General features: G+C 40.3%; 1 protein-coding gene across 1 annotated transcript; it reads left to right on the forward strand.

Moving 5' to 3' along the window:
- The first annotated feature begins 1,104 nt into the window (after positions 1 to 1,104).
- On the forward strand, positions 1,105 to 26,011 carry serpine2 (serpin peptidase inhibitor, clade E (nexin, plasminogen activator inhibitor type 1), member 2). The gene is made up of 9 exons (XM_017708880.2): positions 1,105 to 1,260; positions 3,754 to 4,052; positions 13,315 to 13,542; positions 14,788 to 14,985; positions 15,264 to 15,462; positions 15,676 to 15,773; positions 19,931 to 20,017; positions 24,988 to 25,071; positions 25,500 to 26,011. Exons 2-9 carry the CDS (start codon positions 3,785 to 3,787, stop codon positions 25,535 to 25,537), a joined length of 1,200 nt encoding a protein of 399 aa, XP_017564369.2. The 5' UTR covers positions 1,105 to 1,260; positions 3,754 to 3,784; the 3' UTR covers positions 25,538 to 26,011.
- Positions 26,012 to 26,881: the final 870 nt, after the last annotated feature.

The following is a 26,881-nucleotide window of genomic DNA, read 5'->3' on the forward strand; positions in this document are numbered from 1 at the left end:
GTCATTGATGTTCATGGATTTATTTCCCGTTTTCACAGTGATAATAGTAGTCACTGGTTTTCACTGGTAACTGTGACAGACTGTGTTTCTTTGATAGGCCTCTAACAGCAGTCATTGGTGATCATATAATTGAGTTTTGCACATTCATTGTAAAATCCTATTCTCTCTTCGTATTGCTCTTGTTGTGTTTTGTGCTATCTGGTGTCGAACAGGGGAGGATGGATTGCCCTTTCGAGTCATGGCTCCTCTCAAGTTTTCTTCCTCTTGCTCTTAAGGGCTTGTTCTTGCCAGAAAAGCACTGACTGTTGATCATACCTGCCCTCCTAATGGAATTATTAAAAGGAAACATCTTTTTTTTTGGCTGCAGTGGATAAAATCTGGCAAGTTCTTAACAGGTACTTTGTACACAGTACAGTAAAATGTCATATTTACATAAAACCACAATGCACTTTCTGTACCTCTGAACTGGAAGCAACTGTACATTTTTAAAATGTTGTTTATTCAGCTGACTTTGGGAATGAGGTCTCATTGTTGATTTTGAACTTTTTTAACAAGTTAATCTGTATTAATGAAACAGTGGTGGGTTTTTGTTGTTGTTGTTGTTAATACAGAGAGGTCTTTTCTGATGATGCCATAAGGCTTCCAGCCCTACTGGGAAAATTCTATTTGCTGTGATTCTCTGCCTTTCCTGTGAATGATTTTGAGTGCTGTTGTCTTTCTGGTCTCACTGTTTTTGCATTAAGCCTACGTGATTTGTGATTTGGAAAACTGAATAAAGAAAGAAAAAACCACTGCCTCTGTCGCCTTTAGCTGGCTCGTTGGGGACTGGGCGCGGATTTTTAGTAAATTTGCTTTGTGGCAATGTCTCTCGTAAAAATAGCCAAATAATAAACTTGACCTCACTTGTGACATGACATCAGACTTCTCAGTAAAAACGGCATCAAACCGTAAACTCTGCTGCTTTTCAAAGGAACTAGAATAGCAGCGTGGATCTGCTTTGTTTAGGTTTTGAACGCTCTGCTGCTCGTACCGTTAATTGTGTAATAGCCGCGCAGCACAAACTGCCCATGCGGCTTGAGCCGAGTATCAAAGAAGACTGGCTGGCTTTCATTTGGAAGGAGGAGTCCGACGCCTTAGAGCCCGAAAATATAAACTGGAGAGGAGTAGCGGCTCGACACTAAAGCGGTGGGTCCCGAACGGAGACGGACTCTTTGAGAAGAAACGAGTTGTGCTATCGATCTAGGTTTCTTTCAGAAGCAGGTGAGAAAACTTTTGGGTTCTCGAAACGTCCCTTTTTATGTCTGTGATAAAGCTCTGGCAGTTTTACTGGCTGGTTTCAGCAAACTGTAAAACCTGTAAACTGTAAGTGTGGCTGTTTCAGACAGTGCTGGACTTGAATCGGTAAGGCTGCCCTGTTATTTGACCTGAAGTGGATGAAAAGACTGTCGTAGGCCACTAGCAGTTCTTCAGACATTTGTGTCTTGGAAGTCCTGACGGCTGCTTGTTTGCCTCAGCTGTAGTAATAAAACGGTGGAAAGAAGGATCGAGTTTCAGCAGCCTGTGTTCTGCTGAACCCCTCGTCTCCTCTTCTCGTCTGAGCTCCTTCACACATTACAATGCATATAAAACGGATTCGTAATAGTAAATAGTTATGGATATATGACCTGGCTGTCTGTGCAGAGATAAGGAGTGTTCACAGCCATACGTGTGCGCCCAAGTGCTTGTTCAGCTTAATACATTCCAGGGCTGCAGGGCAGTGTGACAGGAAATTCAATAGCCAAGGACTGTGTGGGATAGGGTAATATCCAAGGAACAAAAGTTGTTTGTACTCTTACTGTCCATTTTACCAGCTCCACTTACCATATAGGTGCACTTTGTACTTCTGTAATTACAAACCGTAGTAGATTGGTTGTAGGTGTTATTTGGGTGGTGGATCATTCTCAGTACTGCAGTGATCCAGTGAACTGGAATTTTTAAACACCTCCGTATTTTCCTTACCTCACAGTGCACCGACCAAAAATATCCAGCCAACAGCGTCCTGTGGGCAGTGTGACTAACACAAACTGCACTAATAGAGTGGACAGTGAGTGGATACAGTGTTTAAAAACCCCAGGAGCACTGCTGGGTCCACTTCACTCTTACCACAGCAACACATACTTACACACCACCGCCACATCGGTGTCACTGCAGTGCTGAGAATGATCCACCACCCAAGTAGTACCTGCTCTCTGGTGGTCCTTTGGGGATCCTGACCATTGAAGAACAGGGTGAAAGAGGGCTTACAAAGTATGTAAAGAAACAGATGGGCTGTAATTGTAGAACCTCAAAGTGCACCTATGTGGTAAATGGAGCTGACAAAAATGGACCATGTTCACAGTGTAGAAACAAGGAGGTGGTTTTAATGTTAAGGCTAACTGATGTACACTCACTGGCCACTTTATTAGGTACACCTTGCTAGTAAAAGGTAGGACCCCCTTTTGCCTTCAGAACTGTCTTAATTCTTCGTGGCTGACTTTCAACAAGGTGTTGGAAACGTTCCTCAGAGATTCTGGTTGGTCATTTGAGTTCCTGTTGCCTTTCTATCATCTGGAACCAGTCTGCCCATTCTCCTCTGACCTCTCACATCAACAAGGCATTTTCGTCCACACAACTGACCGCTCACTGGATATTTCCTCTTTTTCTGACCGTTCTCTGTAAACCCTAGAGATGGTTGTGCGTGAAAATCCCAGCAGATCAGCAGTTTCTGAAATACTCAGACCAGCCCGTCTGGCTCCAACAACCACGCCACGTTCAAAGCCCCTTAAATCCCCTTTCTTCCCCGTTCTGATGCTCGGTCTGCACTTCAGCAAGTTGTCTTGACCACCTCTACATGCCTAAATGCAGTGAGCTGCAGCCGTGTGATTGGCTGATTAGCTATTGGTGTTAACAAGCAATTGTACCTAATAAAGTGGCTGGTGGGTGTATATATGTGTACACACGTTTTGCATTACACTTTAGGTCACATGTGTATGCAAAATTCACAAATTCACAAAGGGTTCACAAACTGAACTGAAGCAGCACTATAAACATATAAGTTTCCTTGGGGTGGTTGCATGGTTGTAAACCAAAGTCTGAAAAGACGTTAGTGGGGAAAGATGCTTCCTAGAATAATAATGAAGAGGGAGAGAGTAAACATGGAAGAGAGAGAAAACAAGTAGTTACACACCCTGAATGACAGCTGGAGTGTACTAGCTGAGAGAGAGCAAGAGACCTAGAGAGTTTGTCAGAGGTTTTTATTAAGAGTTTTAGTTGAAATATTATTAATGCTTTGACCACAGAAAGTGTATTTGTCTATGTGAGGAAGAACAGACAAACATGTCTCTGAGAAAGGCAGAAGGGTGCTGCAGGTTCTGTGAGGGCTTTGACTTAGTGTTATGTGCTATGGTTAAAGTTCTTCCAAACAGGAAGAAAAAAAAAAGCTAACCACGTCTTGTCAAATATCTGTTCCATTAAGTTGTATGAGTCACTTTGAGTCATGTGGTTTTAATTGTGAAAGGGAATATTTTGGTTTGGGAACTGCATGACGATTGAGAACATGGTAAACATAACAGTCTTTTATTCATTTCACCACCTACTGGCTTTTCATTTATCTACTTTCAGGTCACTTTAATAGTCTTAATTTAAATAAACTAACAGTAGTGCACAGGATCCACCGATTTATAAAGAAAATGTTTATAAAAGGAAAAACAATCTTTCTCTATTTCCTTTCCCCAGGTCAGGATTCCTGAGAGACCGTTCCCTCACCATGTCTTGCATATTTGGGTTTTGTGTGTCTGTGTTGCTTGCTGTGTGTATGTTGTGTGGAGCTATGTCAGAGTCTGTACCGTTGACATATGGTGAGAGAGGCTCTAATTTGGGTTTGCAAGTGTTCCTGCAAGTGGTACAGGAAAACCCACAGGAAAATGTGGTTCTCTCCCCCCATGGTGTGGCCACCATCCTAGGCATGCTTCTGCTGGGAGCCGATGGCAACACCAAGCACCAGCTCCTCTCAGGACTCAAATATAAAAAGAAAGGTGAGATGAGAACTTTTTTACTCTTAGAAGGGTTTTCCAAGTTATTTAAAAGTGATTGTGGTGTTGGCATAGAACAAGAAGACATGGGAAATATAGTTAGGCCCAGAAATATGTGGACAGTGACACAAATTTTGGCATTTTAGCCGTTTACCAAAACATATTCAAGCTAGAGTTGTATAATCAACATGGGCTTAAAGTGCAGACTAAGAGCTTTAATTTAAGGGTATTCACATCCTAATTTGAGGAAGGGTTTTTAGGAATTACAGCTTTTAGTATGTAGCTACCTTTTTTTCAAGGGACCAAAGGTAATTGAACAATTATCTCAAAAGCTATTTCATTGGCTGCATGGGCTATTCCCTCATTAATCCATCATCAATTAGACAAGTAAAAGGTCTGAAGTTGATTCCAGGTGTGGCATTTGAATTTGGAAGCTGTTGCTGTGAACCCACAGCATGTGGTCAAAGGAGCTCTCAGTGGAAGTGAAACAGACCATCATTAGGCTGAGAAAAAGAAGAAATCCAGCAGAGAGATAGCAGAAGTGTTAGGACTGGCCAAATCAACAGTTTGGTACATCCTGGGAAAAAATGAGGGCACTGGTGAGTTCTGGAACTCAAAAAGGCATGAGCCTCCACGGAAGACAACAGTAGTGGATGATCGCAGAATCCTTTCCATGGTGAAGAAAAAGCCCCTTCACAACATCCACCCAAGTGAAGAATGCTCTCCAGGAAGCAGCTGCATCAGTATCTAAGTCTACCATAAAGAGAAGAGTTCATGAGAGCAAATACAGAGGGTTCACCACAAGGTGCAAACCATTAATCAGCCTCAGAAATAGAAAGGCCAAATTAGACTTTGTCAAAAACATCTAAAGAAGCCTGGAACTTCTGGAGCAGCATTCTTTGGAGAGATGAAACTAAGATCAACCTGTACCAGAATGATGGGAAGAAGAAAGTATGGAGAAGGCTTGGAACAGCTCATGATCCAAGGCCCACCACATTGTCTGTAAAACATGGTGGAAGCAGTGTGATGGCATGGGAAGGCGATGTTTATTGACGATGTGACAGAAGACAGAAGCAGCCGGATGAATTCTGAAGTGTACAGGGATAAACTTTCTGCTCAGATTCAACCAAATGCAGCAAGGTTGATTGGACATCGCTTCACAGTGCAGATGGACAATGACCCAAAACTTACTGCGAAAGCAACCCAGGAGTTGTTTAAGGCAAAGAAGTCAATCACCAGATCTCAACCTGATTGAGCATGCGTTCCACAGACAAAACTTAAGGCAGAAAGACCCACAAACAAGCAACAACTGAAGACCGCTGCAGTAAAGGCCTGGCAAAGCATCACATCAAACCCAGTGTTTGGTGATGTCCATGAGTTCCAGACGTCAGGCAGTCATTGCCTGCAAAGGATTCTCAACAAAGTATTAAAAATGAACATTTTATTTATGGTAAAGTTAATTTGTCCAATTACTCTTGAGCCCCTGAAATGAGGAAAAATAAACATTTCATTGGATATTTTTGTTGAGCTCCTTGAATTAAACCTGAATGTCTACACTTCAGTTGCATCTCAGTTGTTTCATTTCAAATCCAATTTGGTGGCATGCAGAAACCAAATCATGAGGACTTTGTCACTGTCCAAACTTTTTTGGGCCTAACTGTATAGCACTTGGAACAAGTACGTATTTATTTACGTGCAGTAGGGTGAAACCTGCTGGCAGCACTACTGAACAGCCAGCATAGCTGCCAGGTCATCAGTAACCTCACACTCCAAAGGGCTGGTAATCACGAACACTGCACAATCTCCCCATAATCCAATACAGAATAGTCAGACAAGCATATATATACACAGTGTAGAAGCCACAACAACAGAGACTTACATGTTTTAGGTCTCTCTCACCGTTGCATGGCAGTGGTCCTCTCCACTTGCTGCTCAGCATGGCCATGCTTTCTACGCACCCAGAGTTGACCACACTACTAGTGGGAGGCCACATTGGAGCAGGTGTTCCAGCGACTCCACAAAGCGTGAGCAGAAAGCCTGTAGGTGCATGGGGACATGCTGCCCCACTCGTCCAAGTCACCATGAATTCCACTGTCCCAGTAAACACATGCAGCACAGGTTATGGTGCTCCAAAACATGTATATATCATTCAGCATTAATGGTGTCTTCACAGGTGTTAAACTCACCCAGATGCACCATCACAGATGCTCGCTTTTGAACTGTGTGCCGATAACAACCCGGATAGTCTTTCTCCTCTTTTGCCCGGAGCATGCGGCATCCATGGGTGGGGTGTCACTAGACCAGTGCTTTAGTAAAAATAATTTCATATTTGATTTGTTGGACCACAGGACACTTTTCCAGCTGTGCTTGGTAGTGAAGTATTTCTCTTTCATCAGAGAAATTAAAGAAGATCAGTTGAATTGGTATAAACCCAAAAGTGAATGATTGGAGCAGATCACACTGAAGACTGGAAAGGGGATCTCAAGGCTCCGTAAAGACTGTAACAAAGACCATGATGATGATGGCGATGACTGACTACATCAGGTCATGTAAAGCATTTCGGAAGCTATGGCTTTTACTGGAAGTTGAAATAAGGGAACTGGCTCTGTAACTCAATCCATAACTAGATGAGTGCTTGTGATAGGAGAGGCAGAGTATGCATTGTTGTTAGCCTGCACAGCTGCCTTAAAGAAAAAGCAGGAAATAGAAGCTAAAGAATTTAGATTAAAAGACAAAAAAAGAACAGTTGGAGCTGGGAGCAGCAATTGCAGCTTCACTTGTCAGGCTGAAGGTGTTAGATGAACATATACTGTATATAGGAGCCTAAAAGTAGCCTACAATGTTAGAATGTGATTATTGGAAATACTGTAATATTTAGGTTTATTTTTAATTGCAGTTAATTTTATATCCAGGATTGGAAAGATAATGTTATCATTTACAAGTTAAGATATTTCAGCAACATATTAAAAAAAACATTTATGTACGTTGTTTTAAGATTGATAGATATATAGAACAGCATGGTTGCCTCTTGATAGCTCTGCACCTGTAGGTAATTAGACCCTCACATGGGAGAGAGGCTGTGGGAGGGGCTAAGAGAGCAGAAGCAAAACAGAAGGAGAGGATGGTGTGGAAAAGCCAAATGTTTTTTTTGGCCTCACTTTGGTTTTGGTTCACTTTGGAAGGAACTTTGGAAAGGAACACTTCTGTATCAGCCCATCTTTTCAAGCAGTAAACTGTTGAACTTGTTCTGTGGAATTTTTGTATTCTTCCCTTTTTTTTGCTGGACCTAAACCAATGGGAGAGTGGAAGAGCGTCAAGCTAAGGCTCATTAGTACATGGAACCTACACTGTAGTTGCTCAAGATGTCATAAATGACTTCTCAAGTAGGTGAATAAATTCGTCCATCTCCCACAAAGTCTTCACCGATTATGGAAGTGTGGCAAAGTTCCTTCAGGATGTTCACCTGGATGAACGCAAGTGACCCTCAATAGACTATGTTGAAAGAAATCTATACAAGATAATGCAACGTCAGAACGAGATGACATAGTTGCTTATCATGCACCAAAGCTTGTTCTAACTACCTCAAAGAAATATACTAAATAGATAGAAATAGAAATAGATCTTTGGGTGATCTTTACATTTAAACTGAAATTGAGAGTGATGGAGGAGCAGAGTTTTTTGATATTCAAAGAAATGAAGGAAAGATAATCAGGTTTGAAGATCTAGTTAACTTGAAAGACTAGTGTTCCCAAGTTCTGAAGTGATCTTCTGTTTGGTGTTATTTGTGGTGTGAGCTAAGAGGAAAGTCTCTGAACAAGGTTTATGACAAAAGGAAGCCTCAAGGGAATCTCAAACATTTTCCTGGCTGGAGATAACAAAATAAAGGAAGTCTTGAAAGAGAAATAAAGGGCTTTGCCTTGGATTTTAAACACAGGGCCGTCTGTATAAAGACTGCAAGAAAAGAATGACATGCCCTGACTGCTCCTTTAAACATCTGGCTATTCTTCATATTGTCAAATCAGGTAATTCTGTTGGGAAGAAGAATAATGAAGACAATGCTTCAGCCTCCAGTACTCTTCTCTCACTGGGGTAAAAAACTGACAGCAAGTGCATAATTGCAATGATACCAGTGAAGTCACAGCGAAGAGGAAAAAACACAAAACATGGAAATGTGTGCCTTCATGGATCCAGGCATCACAAGTACCTGTTGCACAAAACACGTCATGCATGAACTGAACATACACGAGACAGACGAGAATACATGTAAGAGATATAAGGCTACTTTTTGTCTGATCTTGTGGTATGTCATATTGAGAAGACAACATCCATTGATTTTCCCAATGTGTTGGCTTGGAATGGAAGAAATACCTACGCAGATCCTCTGCATAGAAGATTGTGCTGGTTTGGACTATCTAACATCAGTGTCTATGGAAGACAGTTATTCTTTCAAAGGATGTTAGAGCTCTCTTATGGTGCTCCATTTAACAAAGTGGATGAGTAACAGTAGAATCTTGCTCTCTTCCATCCCTGAAGCATAACAAGCCACTGAGGTTGAAGGATTTTGATTGTGATTTTATCCCCTGTGGAATGAGCTTCAGAAAATGAATGGTGTGTAGGAACAGACATCAATTTCAAGATTGAATCGCAGGAAAAAAATACCCATCCTCTCCATTTTTCTTGCCAGTAAAGCTCATTCCAAGGGGCCTTTGTGGAGCAAAAGTAAGATGAAAAATTGTAGCCAAAGAGCTGAGATCATTGAAGTGATTGGCTGACTTGCAGAAACTCTTAGTGTGAACTTGTTCACAAGCCTGCTCATCAAGTCTGCTATGCCATATTTCAAATGCTCCCAAGGATGGATAGAGTGGCGCTTCTGAAGCAAGTTAATATCCCAGTAATGGAACTGACAGCAGCAACTGTTGCCGTCAAGGTTGACTGGATGATTAAACAAGAATGAGGAATTCATCTCGAAAAGCTTATCTTTTGGACAGACAGTGTGACTATTGGAATAGATAATGACACCACATAATTTAAAATGTTTGTAGCCAGCATAATCTCTCTCATTAGAGGAACCTCTAAATCCTCCCAATGGAAGAATGTGAGCTCTGCAGAAAATCCAGCAGACCTAGCATGAGATTTGATGAATGAGCATTTAGAGTATGAGAAATAAAATGCTGCTGTGCCCCACTAAAATCACAAAGATAAAAATAATGCCACAGCAGCTTTCCAAAAACTTGAGCATCTAACTCTTTCATTCAGTGAAAAATTAATTTAGAGTGACTTCATGTCAGTATTCTGTTAGTAGTTGGAAGAAAAAAACATTTACTCTGTCCTCAGTAAAAGTGTAGCTTTATTTGGTTAAAAACAACAGTTTGGTCCACATGAACGGCTTTCATTAATTTTAATAGCACCTCATCTATAGTTTGTAGAAGCAACTTTTTATACTGAAACATGAATGACTGTAACATTCCAGCAGTGCCTGACAGTCAGAGGCACGAGTGTATGGCACAAACATTTGAGAACTGAATCGAGAAATTTGGTTAAGCTTCTTATCCAAATTTACGTTAATTACGTTAAAAATTACGTTAAGGTGCCTGCACAGGTGCCCACTTCTTTTTGAGTTGAGGGCATGCCCATAAAAACCTCCGCTTTCCTTAACCTACAAGAAGCGCTGTAAAGCACGAACAGGCAGAGTAGAATCAGAATCTCCAATTCAGCTGGCAAGCGTTTTCAGACCTGCCCTGCAAACCTGTCTTTTTCTCTAGTTAAGTTTTGACATGTGAAACTCCACCCACATTCAGGCAGCACCAAACAGAACCACACTAATTCATGAGGGAATTCAACGCTACAGCATGTTTTTTTTTTTCTTTCTCACTGCACGTTCTGTACTGGCTGCACAATCTGCTGCTTTAACGTTTCACTCTATAAGATCCGAGGTTTTGTGGGGATGCAAGCGCTCGTTCCTGTTCCGTGAGCTCCTGTAAATATAGAAAGACAAGCCATGAAATAATGCTATGTGTTTGTTTATTGATCGTGGAGCATATTTTTGGTCAATTATCAGCAACCTAATCGGTTAAACTTGCATTGGTATTCACAAAGGTGACAAGTGTCTTTTTTGATGGTGTTTTTTTTTAAGTCTAAAACCCAAAGCTCCAGAGTCAGAGATGTAACCAATCCCAAAGCAGTACATGTATTGCCACCATCAAAGCATATTGAAATTAAACACAAAAAAAGGAAAGGAATGTCTAAATAAGCATTGCTAAAATGTAACGGAGTAAAAAGGTTAATTTACTCACATTGGTAGAAGTAATATGATTTAAAAATACTCAGGAAAATAAAATTGTCAATAGTTTACTTAAGTACTGGAGTAAATGTCACTAGTTACAACCCACCTCTGAAAAGGTTTACAAAGACGCATCATTAGTATGACATGAAAGGCAATTTTAGTCAGTGCTGTAATTGCACTGCATCACTCAGCCAGCTGTCAAGCTTTTTTTTGTTGTTTTTTTGGTTTTTTTGAAACACTTTTGGAGGTGTGGCACCACCCCTGATTCCTTGGATTTCCCCATGAATAATCAGAACCAGTACAGTAAAAAAAAAAGAGGCAACTGCTATTTTTGTATTGTGCCGTTGTATATCTTAATGACTTAATCTGTTTGTAGTTTGCATTAGCTGCATGTAAGTAACCTAATATTTCACTGTAAAAACTGACCATAACACTGTAAGCCCTGTCTTTTTAAACTGGCCCTGCCAAAGCCAACAAACATGATTTCTGACAGTAAAATTGGATGCACTCTGATTTTATAGAGACTGCTTTATGCCAGGACCAGACTGCATAAAATCAGCCTGACTTGGCCTTGTACAGTGATGTGGTGTTTGTGGTGCCAAGTCTAGTCATAATTTTTGTTTTTTTCCTTATGACATGTTCCTTGATTCTCTCTTGTTCTCTCTATGTAAACATGATGAGTAGAAACTGCTGTTGCATTTGTCAGATGGAACAACAAAACCACAGGGAAGGTTTGTTGAGAAACCACCTGATATTAAAACATCTCTTTGTGTCTTTACTTTTCTGAGTTTACAATTCCCCAATTTTCTTTTTACTCAACCTGACCAGGAGAGTCCAGCACGAATGGGTGTGTGTGCATCAGGGTATTTATGAGTACATACATGAGAGGGCAAATAAGTTAAAATGCACATCCATTTAAGTAAACACACTAGTCCAGGCTTACTGGGAGGCATGAGCTGGTGAAAAGATAAGATTGTCCCTTTTCACAGTGCCCTTCCAACATGAATACTTTCCTCTGGATTGGTAAAATAAGTCTTAAATCTGCTACAGTGCTCCGCTTCCCCACTCGATACCGTACCTGGAATTGGTAGGACTACAAAGTTATTTACATATGTTAATCCCTTATGCTGCTGCATGTGACATAAGCCATTGCATTGCCCAGTGATCAGTTTACAGAACAAGATAACAGATAAAACCTTAAACATCTAAAGCCTATTTGCCCCATTTCTATGTGGAAAAGTTTGCAGTGTAAGTAAGCCACAGGCCTCTAATCATTTCCTACAGCTTGAAGTATAACTGCCCCAGGGCCAACACCAGAGACATTTGTTTTGACAGTTTGAACCACAAATTCAAACGTGTCCTGGCACATCACCCCTTCTAAATAATTGAAAGCCTTTTCTGGTTCTTTACCCCACATTACCTGGTTTGTCCCTAAATTGTGGGTCAGGTCAATCAGTGGAGCCTACTTAGAAAGAGGAGCCTGCTCTTACATAAATCAAGGGTGCTGACGTAATTGGCTTTCCTCCGATGTTCAATGAGGTTTATCCATCTGGGCATGGCATAAGCATCAAGTGCGATAGGGCATTCACCTGCTGAAAGTTGATACAAATTGAATGTTGTTTGTTTTAGGGGCCAGCACAGCAGAATACTTTAGCCTCTCCTAAGTCTTAAATTATTTATCAAGAGATCCTCTCTTCTACCGCTACCTGAAGAGCAAGTATGGCAACAAGCGATCCCAATCCTTTCCATTGGCTACCACTAACGCAAAAATATCGCTCACTCGGACCACTGGGACCATACGCTTGCTTAATTTGACAGGAACGCTGTACTATGGTCAGTGATAATCCTGTAAGGGATTCCTACTCTAGAGAAAAACTGATGTATTTTTGACTTCACTGTGTCCTCTATAATATTCTACCCTAGCCAAGTGAAGGATCTGCAGTATTCCTGCACATCACTGGAGAACTTAACTTCAACTTCAAAAACCTTGGCCAACTGACAGTGGTCTCTAAAGTGTTGATACGTCACATGACCTGGCTAGGAAATGCTGTGACCCATGGACAAAACTTGCTCTCTCTGTGCTTTAGGTATCACCAGCGACCATCTAGTTGATGATATAACAGAACCTGCCATATGATATAGCTCTCCCTAGATAAAGTGGTTAGAACCCGGGTCTACATTACATCTATCGGTGACTTTGCTATAAGCAGTCTGCAAAATAAAAACCTGTCTTTGTAATTGTTTCATGCTGTCTTGTAGCAGCTCCCCTGAAGTGAATTTAGGTTCTTCCACCAGACAAGGCAGGTGGTTTTAATGTTAATTTTCCACCCAGTACATTTAATTTTTATCTTGTCTCATGCACAGCTGCATGATAAATTACAAATGGCGATGACTGTCCAGAAAAACCAAGCTTGCCTTGTCTTGTTTGAAAATTTTATAAAATTAAAAGTTTATAAACTCGAATTCCCTATGATGAATAATGACTGTTGTTTTTATTTCCTGAATTAAACTCCATCCATCCATTTTTTTAAGCCGCTTCTCTGTCAGGGTCTGTCAAGGCTATCCCAGCAGTCTTCGGGCGGAAGGCAGGATACACCCTGGACAGGTCGCCAGTCCATCGCAGGGCAGACAGACAGACACAGACAGTCACTCACACCTAGGGGCAATTTAGCATGTCCAATTGGCCTGACTGCATGTCTTTGGACTGTGGGAGGAAACCTATGCAGACACTGGGAGAACATGCAAACTCCACAAAGAGGAGGTCGCCTGGCCAGGGAATCGAACCCAGGCCCTCCTTGCTGTGAGGCGACAGCGCTACCCACCACACCACTGTGCTGAATTAAACTGTGCACCACCCCCTGAATTAAACTGTTCAACTCTATTCTGGGTGAACACATACTTGAATGTTCTCATAATTATGTGGAAGTAATGTGGCTAAAATTGGTGACAATAAGCTGGATTAAATGCTATGCTGTCTCTCAGGTCCCTATAAGATGCTGCAAAAGCTACATAAAACCCTGACATCCAAGTCCAACGCTGACCTTGTAACCATCGCCAATGCACTCTTCACCCAAGAGGGCTTCAACATGCATGGTGATTTCCTGGCTACCAACAGGGACAATTTTCTGGCTCAAAACCACACCCTTGACTACAGCAACCCTCATCAGGCTGCAGATGTTGTCAATGATTGGATCAGGAACAGAACAAAGGGTATGGATCACAATGGCACTGCATGTGACCTTATTATGAATGGGCTGGTCTCACTTTAACAAGAATATCTTGGCACTTTACTCATCACACAGACTCCAGTCTCTGAATTTGTTCTATATGGGATAGGGAAACTGGCTTGATTATTTTCCCAATAAGCTGAACATTTCCATCAGTTTTAGTAAAAACACAGTTTTTAAAATTTTACTAGAAAATACATCTGAAGCGTAAAATGCATGCTATAGTGAAAGCGGCTTTTTGTGATGTAGATCCCTGGTTTCATGCCATTATGACCACTCCATGGCTCCAAGAGTCACTTTCCATTGTTTGGGGCTTAGGAGAAGGCTCATTTTTGATCTTCATGGGGAGAGTGGAATCCTGTTTTTGCCTTAATTGCCTTGAGCTCTGCATGAAATTACTTGCTTACAGTGATCTGGATAAACAAACCTAACACAAGTAAATGGTGGCACTGGTTATCTTTAAGTGCTAACTTTTAATAATTAGTCCTGGAAACTTAAAATAATACATGACGAAAGATATTTTAATAAATTGTTTTCTTATATTTTACATATTTTTCTAAGGCAATGAACATTTTAAAATTGTGTGGCTACTGAGTATTGTAAAAGGGTAGGGGAGCAAAAAGTAAAAATATATCTTAAAACTTTTGTCAATAGAAGATAATTTCATAAAGTAATATGAAATGGAATAAAAATGAATTTAAAAACAATAGCAAAGGCCCTTTGTTAATAAACTCTTATTGGGCTGTTTTTATTTGTCATATTTTATATTTATATATATATATATATATATATATAATGTATTATATTTTATTTGTCATCAGAACTAGATTTTGTGGGTAGACTCATTTTAATTGTTTTGTTTAACACTTGTTCTCAGTCATATTTTGATATAATGGGAGGAATTGGAAGTGTGCAGGTTGGCCTGTGCTGTGGATTAAAAAAAAGAATCCATGTAAACTTCAGCACCTTAGGGTGTGACTTTCACTCCCCAAGGTTTTGTTAGCAGCTCAGGGAAATGCTCAGTGAGTGAAATGGAAACCCCACATACATGAACAACTTGGTCTACAAGCTGCATGAGCATCGCAAATGGGCATGGAGAACTGAAAGCTGGATAACTATTAACGTAGAGAGTGATTTTATATATGTAACAATATGGAATTTTTCAAACATTGTGAGCTCTTAAAAGCTTTGCTGTGATTAGTTTTCTCTATACACATATTCCCACCAGGCCACATCCAGAGTCTTGTGCAGGCAGACATGTTTGATCCGGTTCTGACGCGACTGGTGGTGATAAACTCCATCTACTTTAAAGGGCTATGGAAGTCACGCTTCCAAGCCCAGAGCACCAAGTTGAGGAGCTTCACTGGTGGGGATGGAAAAACCTACAAAGTGCCGATGATGTCCCAACTTTCTGTCTTTAACATGGGTGAGACTGTTTAAATTATACCTTTGAGGTTTTTACAAATGCTTCTGTAGTTTACTAAGACAAATTTAAAACATTGTGCATATGCGTAAAACACGTTGCTTAACAGCGCAAAAACATAGTCATAACCATACCTAATAGGCAGGAAGTGCACAAATCATCAGTCACATCTTCATTAATCCTAGTAAGTTGAACACTCCCTGTATGAAGTATGTTTGAGTGTACGTGTGGTGGCACACCGTGGCACATTTTTAACCATAGTGTTCTTTTCTTTTACTCAGGTGTGGCAAATACTACTGATGGTGTGAAATATAAGGTTATAGAGTTACCCTATCACGGCAACGGCATGAGCATGTTTATTGCATTGCCTTCAGAGGAGGCCACACCACTGAGAGCCATTCTGTCTCACCTCTCCACGGCAACAGTACAGGGTTGGACCAAGCTCATGCATCAGGGAAAGATCCGCCTGCTGCTTCCAAAGTAAGCAAGTCCTTAAGTATAGCTCCACCTACAGACTTTCAACCGTGTGGATATGTACTGGTGAGGTTTTCGGCAAGGTGATGAGATCTTACTGATATTGGGAGTGCTAGGAAAGGTAAAATACTAAAAAGTTTCCAGTTATTGATTTTCTGTTTTCTTTTTCTCTTCATCTCTCACTCTTTCTGTGTCATCTCACTCTCTGACTATGAGTAGATTCACAGCAGAGGCAGAGGTGGATCTGGAAGGCCCCCTTGCTGCTCTTGGTATAGTGGACATTTTTGCTGAGGGAAAAGCTGATTTCAGGCACCTCAGTGAGTGATATTTTTTATTTGGCCCAAAATTTGTAGAAATATTTGTTTGATAAGCAGTGTTTTGTCACCGATATGACAGACATAACACCTGACAGCATGTAACTGGTCTAAAAGAGTGCTTTAGTAACTACATAACATCAAGATCTGATTTTTTTTTTGCTCCCTTCATGATGTGCCTCAGTCTATCCATGCATTTACAACATTTCTCACCATTTACAAACATTGGTGTTCCTTTTTTCCCCATCCATTTGAATATCTCATTTTGTCTATTTTTGACAAAATGTGTAACATAAGGGATGTCTGTTCCTCCTCTTCAGCCTCACGACTTGGAAAGACTTGAGACCCAAGTGGAGAGAGTTGAATGCAGTTGGGGCTCTCCATTATTTTTCATAAGAATGTATTTGTTTCCAGTCGTAAATTGAATAAACAGATGTCAGATGTCTGTTACTGAGATTATTTTATGTCTGAAGACAAGAGAAGTGTTAGAGCTCAAGTTTGTCTCCGTAAGTTGGAAACAAGCGTAGCATCAACAGCATCAATGTGCCCTCATTCAGCTCTTAAACTTCCAGTCTTACTGCAAACACTCACCATGCAAACTGACCATTGTCCTCATGGCAGCAAAGCAAAAGAAACACGGCTCTCTGTATTTGACCAAATTTAACAGCTTTTGCACATAAAACAAGCACAACATTTACCACGAGGCTGAAATTGACTTTTCTTCGCCGGCTTTGTGCTAGAATTTGCTGCTCCACCTTAAATGGTGCAGCAGTTAGGTGCCAGAACACAGCTGCTGCACCGTTTAAGGTAGAACAGAAAATTCTAATAAGGAGCTGACGAGGAACAGTCAACTTCAGCTTTGTAAATTCACCATCATTTTGCTGTCTTCTCTGTAAACTTTGTTCAGTTCGGTTGGTTCTGTTGTTGAATTCAAAATGTAGTTTTAAGCTAGTTTTTATTTTAATACTGTGCACCCAATTTTCCAAAAATTCGAATATAATCTTTTTATATTTTTTATAATTATAATTTAAGTTCAGCAGTATTCTTAAAGTTCCTTGCATAGGTAGTGCACTGCTCTTTGTGTATACAGTATGCCTGTCATGGTTATCTGTGTACCATGGATTTTGTACACTACTGACGTGCTGTCATTAAAAGGCTGTATTACTTTTACCTTTATTCAGTGTTATGGTCTCAAATTAGCTGAAGAATGCCTACTGACTTGTATAGGACTGTAAGACTAGGACTGTTGACTCTGGACTTGACTTGAGGCGCTCGTTTACTGACTTGGGACTTGAATCGAGACTTGACTGTTTTGACTTGGGATTTGAGTGTAAAGATTTGAGGTATACGTGTTACTTGCAACTTAGTGACTTGTTCCCATCTCTAATAATCCCTGAAGGCTTTGCTTCCCATCTGTGGAATCACATAAAGTCCATAGCAGTGTGTGTAAAACGTAACTTACCACAGTCCTCGATTGTGTGTGCCCTAGAGGCTATATGGCTGTAGGGTGTCCCATTTTTGTTGTTCAGAGGGGGCTCATGAGCACCTTTTTCTCTGCTCACCACAGATCATGTTTGATTCTGGCTAACTAAAGTTAATGAATTGAGATAATGATTCGAATCTGATGGACTGAGCTCAAGCAACAGGCACAGAAACGCAAAATTAAACTTGTTACATGGTGTTCAGATGTAATTTAATGTTTCACTAGCGAACAGGTTACAGATCCAAACAGTGTCACACAACAACACAGGTTTGATTCTGACTAATCGGTGCTCTGTTGAAATAAATTTAGTTGAGTCTTTTGCTACTATGCCTCCGTTACTCTCCATCTGTGCTCGTCTGACCCAAAGAACTACTGAACTGGAAGGCAGCATCTCAGTGCTATATAAAAATACAGATGACGAGGAACTGCTGGACTCCATGTTGGCAGCAGCCCAAGCTAATACTACTCCCTCAACTATTGACACCAGAATCTTGGGTGCTCCAGTCCAGGTTGAAGATCCTTGGACTGTACTGGGAATGAGCTGCTCCACCCTGTGTCAGAGCCGTGGTCTGCGCGGTGGTAGACGTTCTGCCCGCCACCCCTTACCTTCAATCCTGCAAATAAGCAACAGATTCACGATTCTGGAAGAGCTGGAAGATGATTCTCCTTCTTCTCTTCTCCACGCAGATACAGCAGGCCTCCTTGCCTAATTTCAGTGGGCACCGTGTGGGCCCGTCACCTCTGCAGGCTACTGTCTTAGCAAAGAAGCACTGCCCCTCCACCCTACTGGAAAGAACGTGGCCTCCCTTTACTGAACAGTGAGACCCAGCTCCCTCGCTGTGTCTCCTCACTGGGTATTGTAGGTCAGCAGCCTCGCCTTTCCCCTCTCCGGAGAACCCCACCCCCCACAGCCACTCACATGTGCTGAAATTCACCATGCGGCTGACTCGCCCCTCCGCTCTACATGACCGCTCTAACAGAGCAACTCGCCCTCCATCCACCTTGGTTGTAGGTGACTCCATCATGAGAAAATCACCATTCAGCAGTCACCCACTCCTTCTCCGGTGCCAAGGTCTTTGACATCATACAGCAGCTCCCTAGACTCCTTGATAAGTATAATTTTATTTAGACAGTAGGTATTCATGTTGGCTGTAATGACATAAGAGATCAGAGCACAGAGCTGCTAAAATTTGACTTTACACGTTTGTTTGCTTTTTAAAAAACTGTGGCGCAAAACTTTTTATCTCTTGCCCAATCCCACGTGCATTTAAAACCTGTCTCTCCACCAGCATTCCTTTTATAGACAATTTTAACCTCTTCTGGATTCATCCATCCATTTACTGGAAAGATGGAATTCATCCAAGCAGCTTGGGTTCAAACGTTTTAGGGGACAGTATTTTTTACTCTGTTTTTAATACGAACTGACTACTGGACTGTTTTAGCATTCCTGTAATTAGCACCCAAAGGAAGAATAGTGGTAGATATTTCAGAAATGCTCCTACAGTTAACATAGATAATCTAATCTATATAAAGCCTTCACCACCACCTCTCGGCTCACATTCAGCTCCACAGGTCTCAGAACCTCTCCTGAACCTCAGGACATGTTTGAAAACAGAAGTGCAGCAAGAACAACTAGACCAGTGTACGGTTCTGATTTTACAGACTGACCCAGATATTGTGGTGCTTACAGAATCTTGGCTATAGAAGCATACAAGTGACTCTGAAGTGGCCTTAAATAACCATAGTTTGTACAGATGTGACAGAGATTCAAGAGGTTGGTGGTGTAGCCGTGTATGTCATGTCATGTTTTACGACTACAGTTTTTAATTTCGTCACTATAAAAAAACTGAAAGCTCTGAGAACAGCTGAAGGAGAAAACACCCTTAGTCAGTGTAATAGGGGTATGTAGACCTCCTTCTCCTCCTTCATATGTCATTGATAGTAGTGCAGAGCTGTTAGCTAAATACTGTAATTCAGAAGCCATCATCATGGGTGATTTAAGTTAAATTGGCAAATGCACTGCATCTGAGTTTTTACTGAGCTGGGGCTATGGTGCACCAGTGTGCTGGAAAAAGGTACAAAGTACTCTAAAACGTCACTCTCTCGTTTCTCCTAGGGTTTTTAAAATTTAGTAACTATTGTAATTGAATCTTTATTGTTCTATTTTACATACTATTATTATTTTTACATATATTTACAAATAATTTCCTAGTATTACTCATTATTTACTTTGGAATCTTTATATTAACAATCTTAATTTATGTGTTTTTATTTATTCTTTCTGTGGCTCTTGGCTACACCCCCCACCCCCCTACTATACTCTCTCCTCTGCAGCTGCCTCTTCTCAAAATTCCTTGAGATACACATGACTTCCAATCATGGTGGATGGTTTTGTTTATGATGGTTTTGAGTATAGGGCACCAATTAGGTGTCATTTGGGAAAAAGCCATTCATCATGTAGAAATATGGGCAAGTGTAAAAGCTAAAACAACTTGGAAAAAATACATTTTTGTGTGCTGTTTGAGCCAAACACTGCAAACTGTTCGTTGTTCTGTTTCACTGCTGTGGTAGGTCTGAGTACTGTGGATGAATATAATCTTCATTTGTTTCTGTTTTTGTTTATTACTTTTTGTTAGAATGCGTAGTATTGATTATATTCTCACACTGTTTTTGACAGGTTCAGAACCTGTTTATGTATCCAAGGCTCTGCAGAAGGCCAAGATAGAAGTAAATGAGGATGGAACTAAAGCAGCTGCTGCAACAAGTAAGTGTGTGTCTGTATTGGGTGTGTAAAATAAATCGAAAAATGATATATACACATAATACAGGGTGAATCAGAAAGATTCATATGACTGCAAAGCACCATATTTTTACAACTGTGAGGCTCCTAGGAACCAATCACATAACGATTTAAAGAGATTGCTCCTTTTGGTCTGCGAGGTGATGGGGGCCCCTGAGCAGAAGGCATTTTGCAATCTCTCCTTCAATAAGAGTGAATCCGTCATAACTGTGCAACGTCAAGTCGAGTCAAAGTTTATTTATATAGCGCTTTGTACAGCAGGTGTTGTCACAAAGCAGCTTTACAGAAAAATCCAGTTCCACGCCCCAACATTGGCAAGGAAAAACTCCCTAAGAGCGAGAGGAAGAAACCTTGAGAGGAACCAAAATTCAAAAGGGGAACCGGATAGCAAACAGGATTAGTCTAAAATATTAGAATACAAAACGGTGAAAAACAGGCAGAGGAATGGTTAATTAGATAGTTTGAGTTTATGCAGCAGCAGGAGGATCAGTTCATGAAGGTGTGATTGCGCAGCATTGTACAACCTGAAGCTCAATGGTGGTCAGAACAGTACAGAAGGCTGGCAAGCAGTGGGCACCTTATCAAGGCAGTAACAGCATCAGACCTCACAGGATGGGTAGTTGTTGAGCTCTGCAAAGAAAACGAAAACACACAGAGAGATTACATATGAGGGCTCTGTGAGATGCCGGTGCATCCCTGCCCCACCGTCAGCAAACTTGAGTGAACATGTGAGAAGAGTGGGACAATAGCACTGACACTCCCAGTTACCATAATGCTCTATGACCATGAACCCCCAGATCTGCACCTTTTATCTAACAGGGAAAACTAATTACCAAAAGCTTGACTAAACAAGTAGGTTGTTAGCCTAGACTTAAAGACTGAGTCCCAAACACTGCCTGGAAGATTATTCCAAAGCTCAGGGATTTGTATGAGAAGGCTCTTCCCCCTGATCTAACTTTTTAATTCTAGGTACAAATAGTAAGCACCTTGTGATTTGAGGTCAGTCACTGTTGGACGAGAAGGCCCGGCTCTCAGTCTCCACTTTAATTCATCCCAAAGGTGTTCTTTCGGGTTAAGGTCAGGACTCTGTGCAAGCCAGTCAAGTTCTTCCACACCAAACTCATTCATCCATGTCTTTATGGCCTGCTTTGTGCACTGGTGCACAGTCATGTTGGAACAGGAAGGGGCCATCCCACACCATAATCCCCCCTCCACCAAACTTTACACTTGGCACAATGCAGTCAGACAAGTGTGGTTCTCCTGAAAACCGCCAAACCCAGACTCGTCCATTGGATTGACAAACGGAGAAGTGTTACTCGTTACTCCAGAGAACACATCTCCACTGCTCTAGAGTCCAGTGGCGGCGCTTTACACCACTGCATTTGACGCTTTGCACTGCGCTTGGTGATGTAAGGCTTGGATGCAGCTGGAAACCCATTCCATGAAGCTCTCTACGCTGATCTTGAGCTGATCTGAAGGCCACATCAAGTTTGGAGGTCTGTAGTGATTGACACGGCAGAAAGTTGGCAACCTCTGCTCACTATGCCCCTCAGCATCCGCTGACCCCGCTCTGTCATTTTACGTGGCCCAACACTTTGTGGCTGAGCTGCTGTCGTTCCCAATCGCTTCCACTTTATTATAATCCCACTGACAGTTGACTGTGGAATATTTAGTAATGAGGAAATTTCACAGCTGGACTTTTGCACAGTTGCACGGGTGGCATCCAATCACGGTACCACACTGGAATTCACTGAGCTCCTGAGAGCGACCCATTCTTTCACTAATGTCTGTAGAAGCAGTCTGCAGGCCTAGGGGCTCGGCTTTATACACCTGTGGCCGTAGAAGTGATTGGAACACCTGAATTCAATGATTTGGATGGGTGAGTGAATAATTTTGGCAATATAGTGTATATGCATCGAAGGAAAAATCGGTATCTATCGTAGCACCAAGCATTAAGTTTTGTGTGAATTTGTATTATTGTATATGAATGTGCATTGTACTGCACAAATGTATTATAAGAAAATGCTATTTAAAGCCATTTACCTGGGCACTAAGCATTTATTCATTAAAAAAAATAAAACATTAGAATTAATACAAACAAGCAATACATTGTGATGTTATGTTTGTGAGGGTGTAAGCATAACCATTGCAGTTACTTTCCAAAACGTAGTTAAATTAAACCAGGTTTGCTGGTATTTGGAGTTAAAAAAAATATGCAGTGGCTGGAGTTCAATAAGCACTTGTACCAAACTTGTATTGTTCTAAATCTTATTTTTTTATTTTTTATTTTTTTATTTTTGGACAAAAATATACAGTCCTGTGAAGAAATAAGAACACAAGCTTGCACTTCAGCATATTTGGTGGTATTAAGTATTCGTTGTGAAGGAATTTATTGCTGTGCAATGTGTTTAGTGTTGTGTTATGTCACTGTATTCAGTTTTGATTCATTTCTGTTTATCCATATATGGTCATGTCCGTCACACCTGTCACTTGTCATAAGTGTTGGGACAGCTACTGAAAAATTAGTAGTTAGCTACTTCATAGCTACTTTCCCAAAATGTGTAGCTAGTTGTAATTTAGCTACTTTTCCAGAAAAACTAGTGGCTACTTTCAAATCATGATTGTCAGAATGTTTGTATGTGAATCCCTTTCCAAGAACATACAGTGGCCATCGGGTTTTCTGCCATTGTATGTCCTGATTTTTCTTCAGGTCTTCGCTTCTTTGACAATGAGGATTGAATCTCTCTTGCTTTTTCTTGTGCTACATAATAGGTATGATCCTCCATTTGTTAAATCGTGGGTTCTCAAACTTCTCACAACACAAAATAGTTAGCCAGCATCAACAGCAGCTGCTGATTTGTTCTTTCTTATATGTCTTCCACCTGGAAACAGTATCACAGAGGGTCTCTGTGAGCGTTTTTGCTTTGGTGGTAGTGTGAGGTGATATTATTGGATGATATAACTTCTTCCTGCCCATTGGTACATGGTAGCATAATCAAATTGCATTTTGTAAACAATGAAGGAGGATTACAGGAAACAGGAATGATTGTTTTATAAGACGATGAATTGTGCTAAATATAATCAAGGACATGAGCTAAAATGTAAAGGAAAAAAAGTTGCTTGTGGCCAGCGCATCTGCGGTTCAGCCCCTGTCTGGCTGACTATTCATAGTCTATAATCATAAACACATGTATAGGCCACACAAAAACTGACTGGACTCCTAAACAATTCTGTTTCCTTGACCCTCCAACTCTACCTAAAGACAAGAGGTTGAGGTCTAGGCACCCTTAGATCAGTATTGCCTGCACAACACTTATAGGCAATACTGCCAAATGCTCAATGCCATGTAATCATTTCCAAGTTGTTTTCTAAACTACTGAAAATTCAAGATATTGCCCCTAGGTGTGTGTGTGTGTGTGTGTGAATGTGTATGCCTGTATGCCTGTCTGTCTGTCTGCCTGCCCTGTGATGGACTGGCGACCTGTCCAGGGTGTATCCTGCCTTCCGTCCAATGACCGCTGGGATAGGCTCCTGCACCCTGAGGGAGAAGCAGCTTAGAAAGTGTGTCCGTGTCTGTGTGTCTGAAAATTCAAGCTTTCTAGTACACAAAGTTCGGTCTATAAAGACACAGTTTGATAAGTTTGGTGTGAAGAAACTCAAAGGGGTCAAAGGGGTGGCTTGTGCCACCCTTCTGGACATCCCAGTTAGGCAAAATGGGATGCTAAGCCATTACCACTGAAGCGGTCTCCAGAGAAATGTTTTGTGAAAATGTTGTGAAAATCTGCCATTGAGGATGTTATTGAAGTTTATTTTGTGCAGTAAACTCAGTTGACAGTTATAGATCAGCTGATCATTGCTCTGTTAGGCTACTTTGCTGAAAAAACAGACGAGTGAATGCCGATCATACCCTTGCTGTTAGCTTTATTCATTTTGTGTTAAGAAGAAGCTGACATTGGACTGTGTGGAAACACTGTTAAAGGTACCTAAATAAAGTTCTATGTCGGTGTAGTACTCTCAGAAAAAAAAAGAGTACTGAACTGTCACTGAGGTTGTACCCCTCTTGTCACTGGGGTGGTGCCCTGAAGGGTATATCTTCCATATCTTTAGTAGGGAACGTAAATGTACCAGATTCCATTGCAGTTATATGATATGAAGTTGTACTCCACACACCTTATATTGTCTCCAACTTTTTATTTTTTTGTTCTAGTTTTAAACTTCAGGTTATGAAAAAAGTACAAATACATACAGTACCTTTCTCCTGAGAAGAACTTTGGTACATTTGAGGATACATCTACATTGTTTCTACCTTGATCGATGACAAGTGTTGTTTTCTTATACATCATGCTGTGGATCATATGATTTTAACCTATGACACAATATTCAGCAGTAGAAATTTTGAAGGAGCAAAACTAACAATATTTTCTCTGAAATCAGTTTAAGCTGTTTTCAAAAATGTTATTAGCCAGATAATAAAGTTATTTTAGTAACATAAGCATAAGAAGCACAGAAGAACACTGTTTCATTTGGTTTTTCCTAAATAATTTTGCAAACCCACTAAAAATAGTAGGTCTGTCCTGATCACCCCATTGTAAACACTCTGGCTACAACTCTGCTGACCTCCACTCTACTAAACACCTTTGTCTTCTATGCTGTAGACTGGGGTTCAATCCCTCGCTTGGGTAAGCGCCCTACACTATACCAATAAGAGTCCTTGGGCAAGACTCCTAACACCACCTTGGCCTACCTGTGCAAAATCATCAAATTGCAAGTCCCTCTGGATAAGAGCGGGAAATGTTTTTTGGTTGAACAGGCAAACATTTGTGTATTATAGCTTACTGTATTTGTTTAGGTGACATTACATATTTGAACGTAGTCTTAATGTTTTGCATAAATGTTCCTACATTTTTTTTTTTTTTCTCCATCTTTCACTCTAGCTGCGATTTTGCTGGCCCGGTCCTCAACTCCGTGGGTGACTGTTGATAGACCATTCCTGTTCCTTATCAGACACAACCCTACAGGTATACTATGTACCCTAACACAGTGGGCCTCAACCATTTTGAGCCATGACATAACATAAATGTATATTGGCCTCATCAACTTACTCGTAAAAAATTTTATTTTAGGGTATTTAGCGAAAAATAACATTGTTGAAACATGAAGGATAGCAAAACTAGCTTGTTTAGCTGCTTGGCTAAGTACTTCTACACAATGCCGGTTGTGCTAGTTAGAAACCAGGAGTCCAAGAGAGAATGGCTGTCCTTCTTTTCCCATCACTCAGCATAATCAGTAGTCAATGCAGGCATCTGTTAACGATCAAGCCCCATATTAAAAGAACACAGGTAGATTACTAGACAGGCTTTATACTTATAAAGATAACAGTCTCATTCATGTATTAGAAAAGTGACATTGTTGGAATTGCATGTCAAATCTATGTTCTTTTCTGCAGGAACCATTCTCTTCGCTGGTCAAATAAATAAACCTTGAACAAGCCAACAAGGAAGAGGCACAGTTCCGTAGTGCATTTCACTTTTAACTCTGTTTTGCTTTGATTGCTTTGTGGAAAAATATTTAATTTTTACTTTGTTTCTTTTCCTTCATGGCACAGTTGCACAATGCTGTATTGCCTTGTATCATTACTTTCAGATAACATTGGTCAATAAGAGCACCTAAACTTTTCACTTTTGATGACTTTGTAATTGCAGCAAAGAATCAGTTAAACTTTTCTTACCCCATTGGTTTATAGTGTCCTCATAGTATCTTTTCAAAATGCTTTGTAACCATTTCTTTTTAGCTTTATTTTAATATACATTTATCTATGTTGATTTTTGTTTTGTGGTTCAGTTACATGCATTAATATTAGTTCAGTTTTTCTGTTTTTAGATCAAAGTCTATGTTGTTACAGTATAACTTCAGATGATCATTTATTTAATAAAGTTCGCAAAGATGCTTATAACACTCCTTACTGTCTCTGTACTGACTGATGGAAAGCTGTTTTAAATCCAGAGTTTGATTAATATCAGAAATTCAGTTTGGACAAATAAATATGTTAGTAATACTAGTATCATCATGGTCCAAATTCATTTTAATAGAAGTAAAAAAATGATCATACTAATACTACTAATAACTAAAAGTAATAATGTTGAAAATCTACATTTGGACTGATTTTTTTCAGTGAAAACTGGATCTCAGTTCTTGCATATAAAAAAAATTGACACTCCTTACAAGTAAAATTTCATGTTTTACTAGTAGTCATAACATTAACTTGTTTAAGTAACATGTTCACTTTGTCGCACATGACTGCCCATACAGAAATCTGATGAATGTCAAAATACCTATATGACCTATATTAGCATTGGGATATTCCCTTATATCCAACCTGTATTTGTCACATTCAGACATATGTGACTTTCAAATTAACATGAGAAATATATTTTAGCTACATGTCCACATATACAAATAAATATGTACAACAAACGCTCGCATGTGGATGCCTTGCATTGCTCACATATTACATCATGTTACAGAATTTTTTTCATATTAAAAAAATCTTTATTATCATTCTGTAACAATTTTTTATGCATCATCTTTGTGTCTTCATCTTTATGCATCATCTTTGCGTCTTACTTCCGAATGAGGTGAAAATGCACTTAAATTATGCAATTAAATAACTGAATAATGAATATTGAAAACTAAAAAGATGATATAGTAACAATTATAACTGTACAGGGAATGTATGTAGCAGATGCGTCCAAACATATAGTCCACATATGATGCATATATATTGATATACTAAGATGTACGCCTGACCTTAGTTGATATATGATCATA

This window comes from Pygocentrus nattereri, chromosome 17 (assembly GCF_015220715.1).
Source record: "Pygocentrus nattereri isolate fPygNat1 chromosome 17, fPygNat1.pri, whole genome shotgun sequence".
NCBI classification, from domain to species: domain Eukaryota; kingdom Metazoa; phylum Chordata; class Actinopteri; order Characiformes; family Serrasalmidae; genus Pygocentrus; species Pygocentrus nattereri.

What these genes read in the sequence shown, in the direction of transcription:
- serpine2 (XM_017708880.2), top strand. Translation starts at nt 3,785, where the DNA reads ATGTCTTGCATATTTGGGTTTTGTGTGTCTGTGTTGCTTGCTGTGTGT. An exon ending in TAAAGCAGCTGCTGCAACAA is followed by an intron (nt 20,018 to 24,987) that starts GTAAGTGTGTGT and finishes CTTTCACTCTAG; the next exon opens with CTGCGATTTTGCTGGCCCGG. An exon ending in TATCAGACACAACCCTACAG is followed by an intron (nt 25,072 to 25,499) that starts GTATACTATGTA and finishes TCTTTTCTGCAG; the next exon opens with GAACCATTCTCTTCGCTGGT.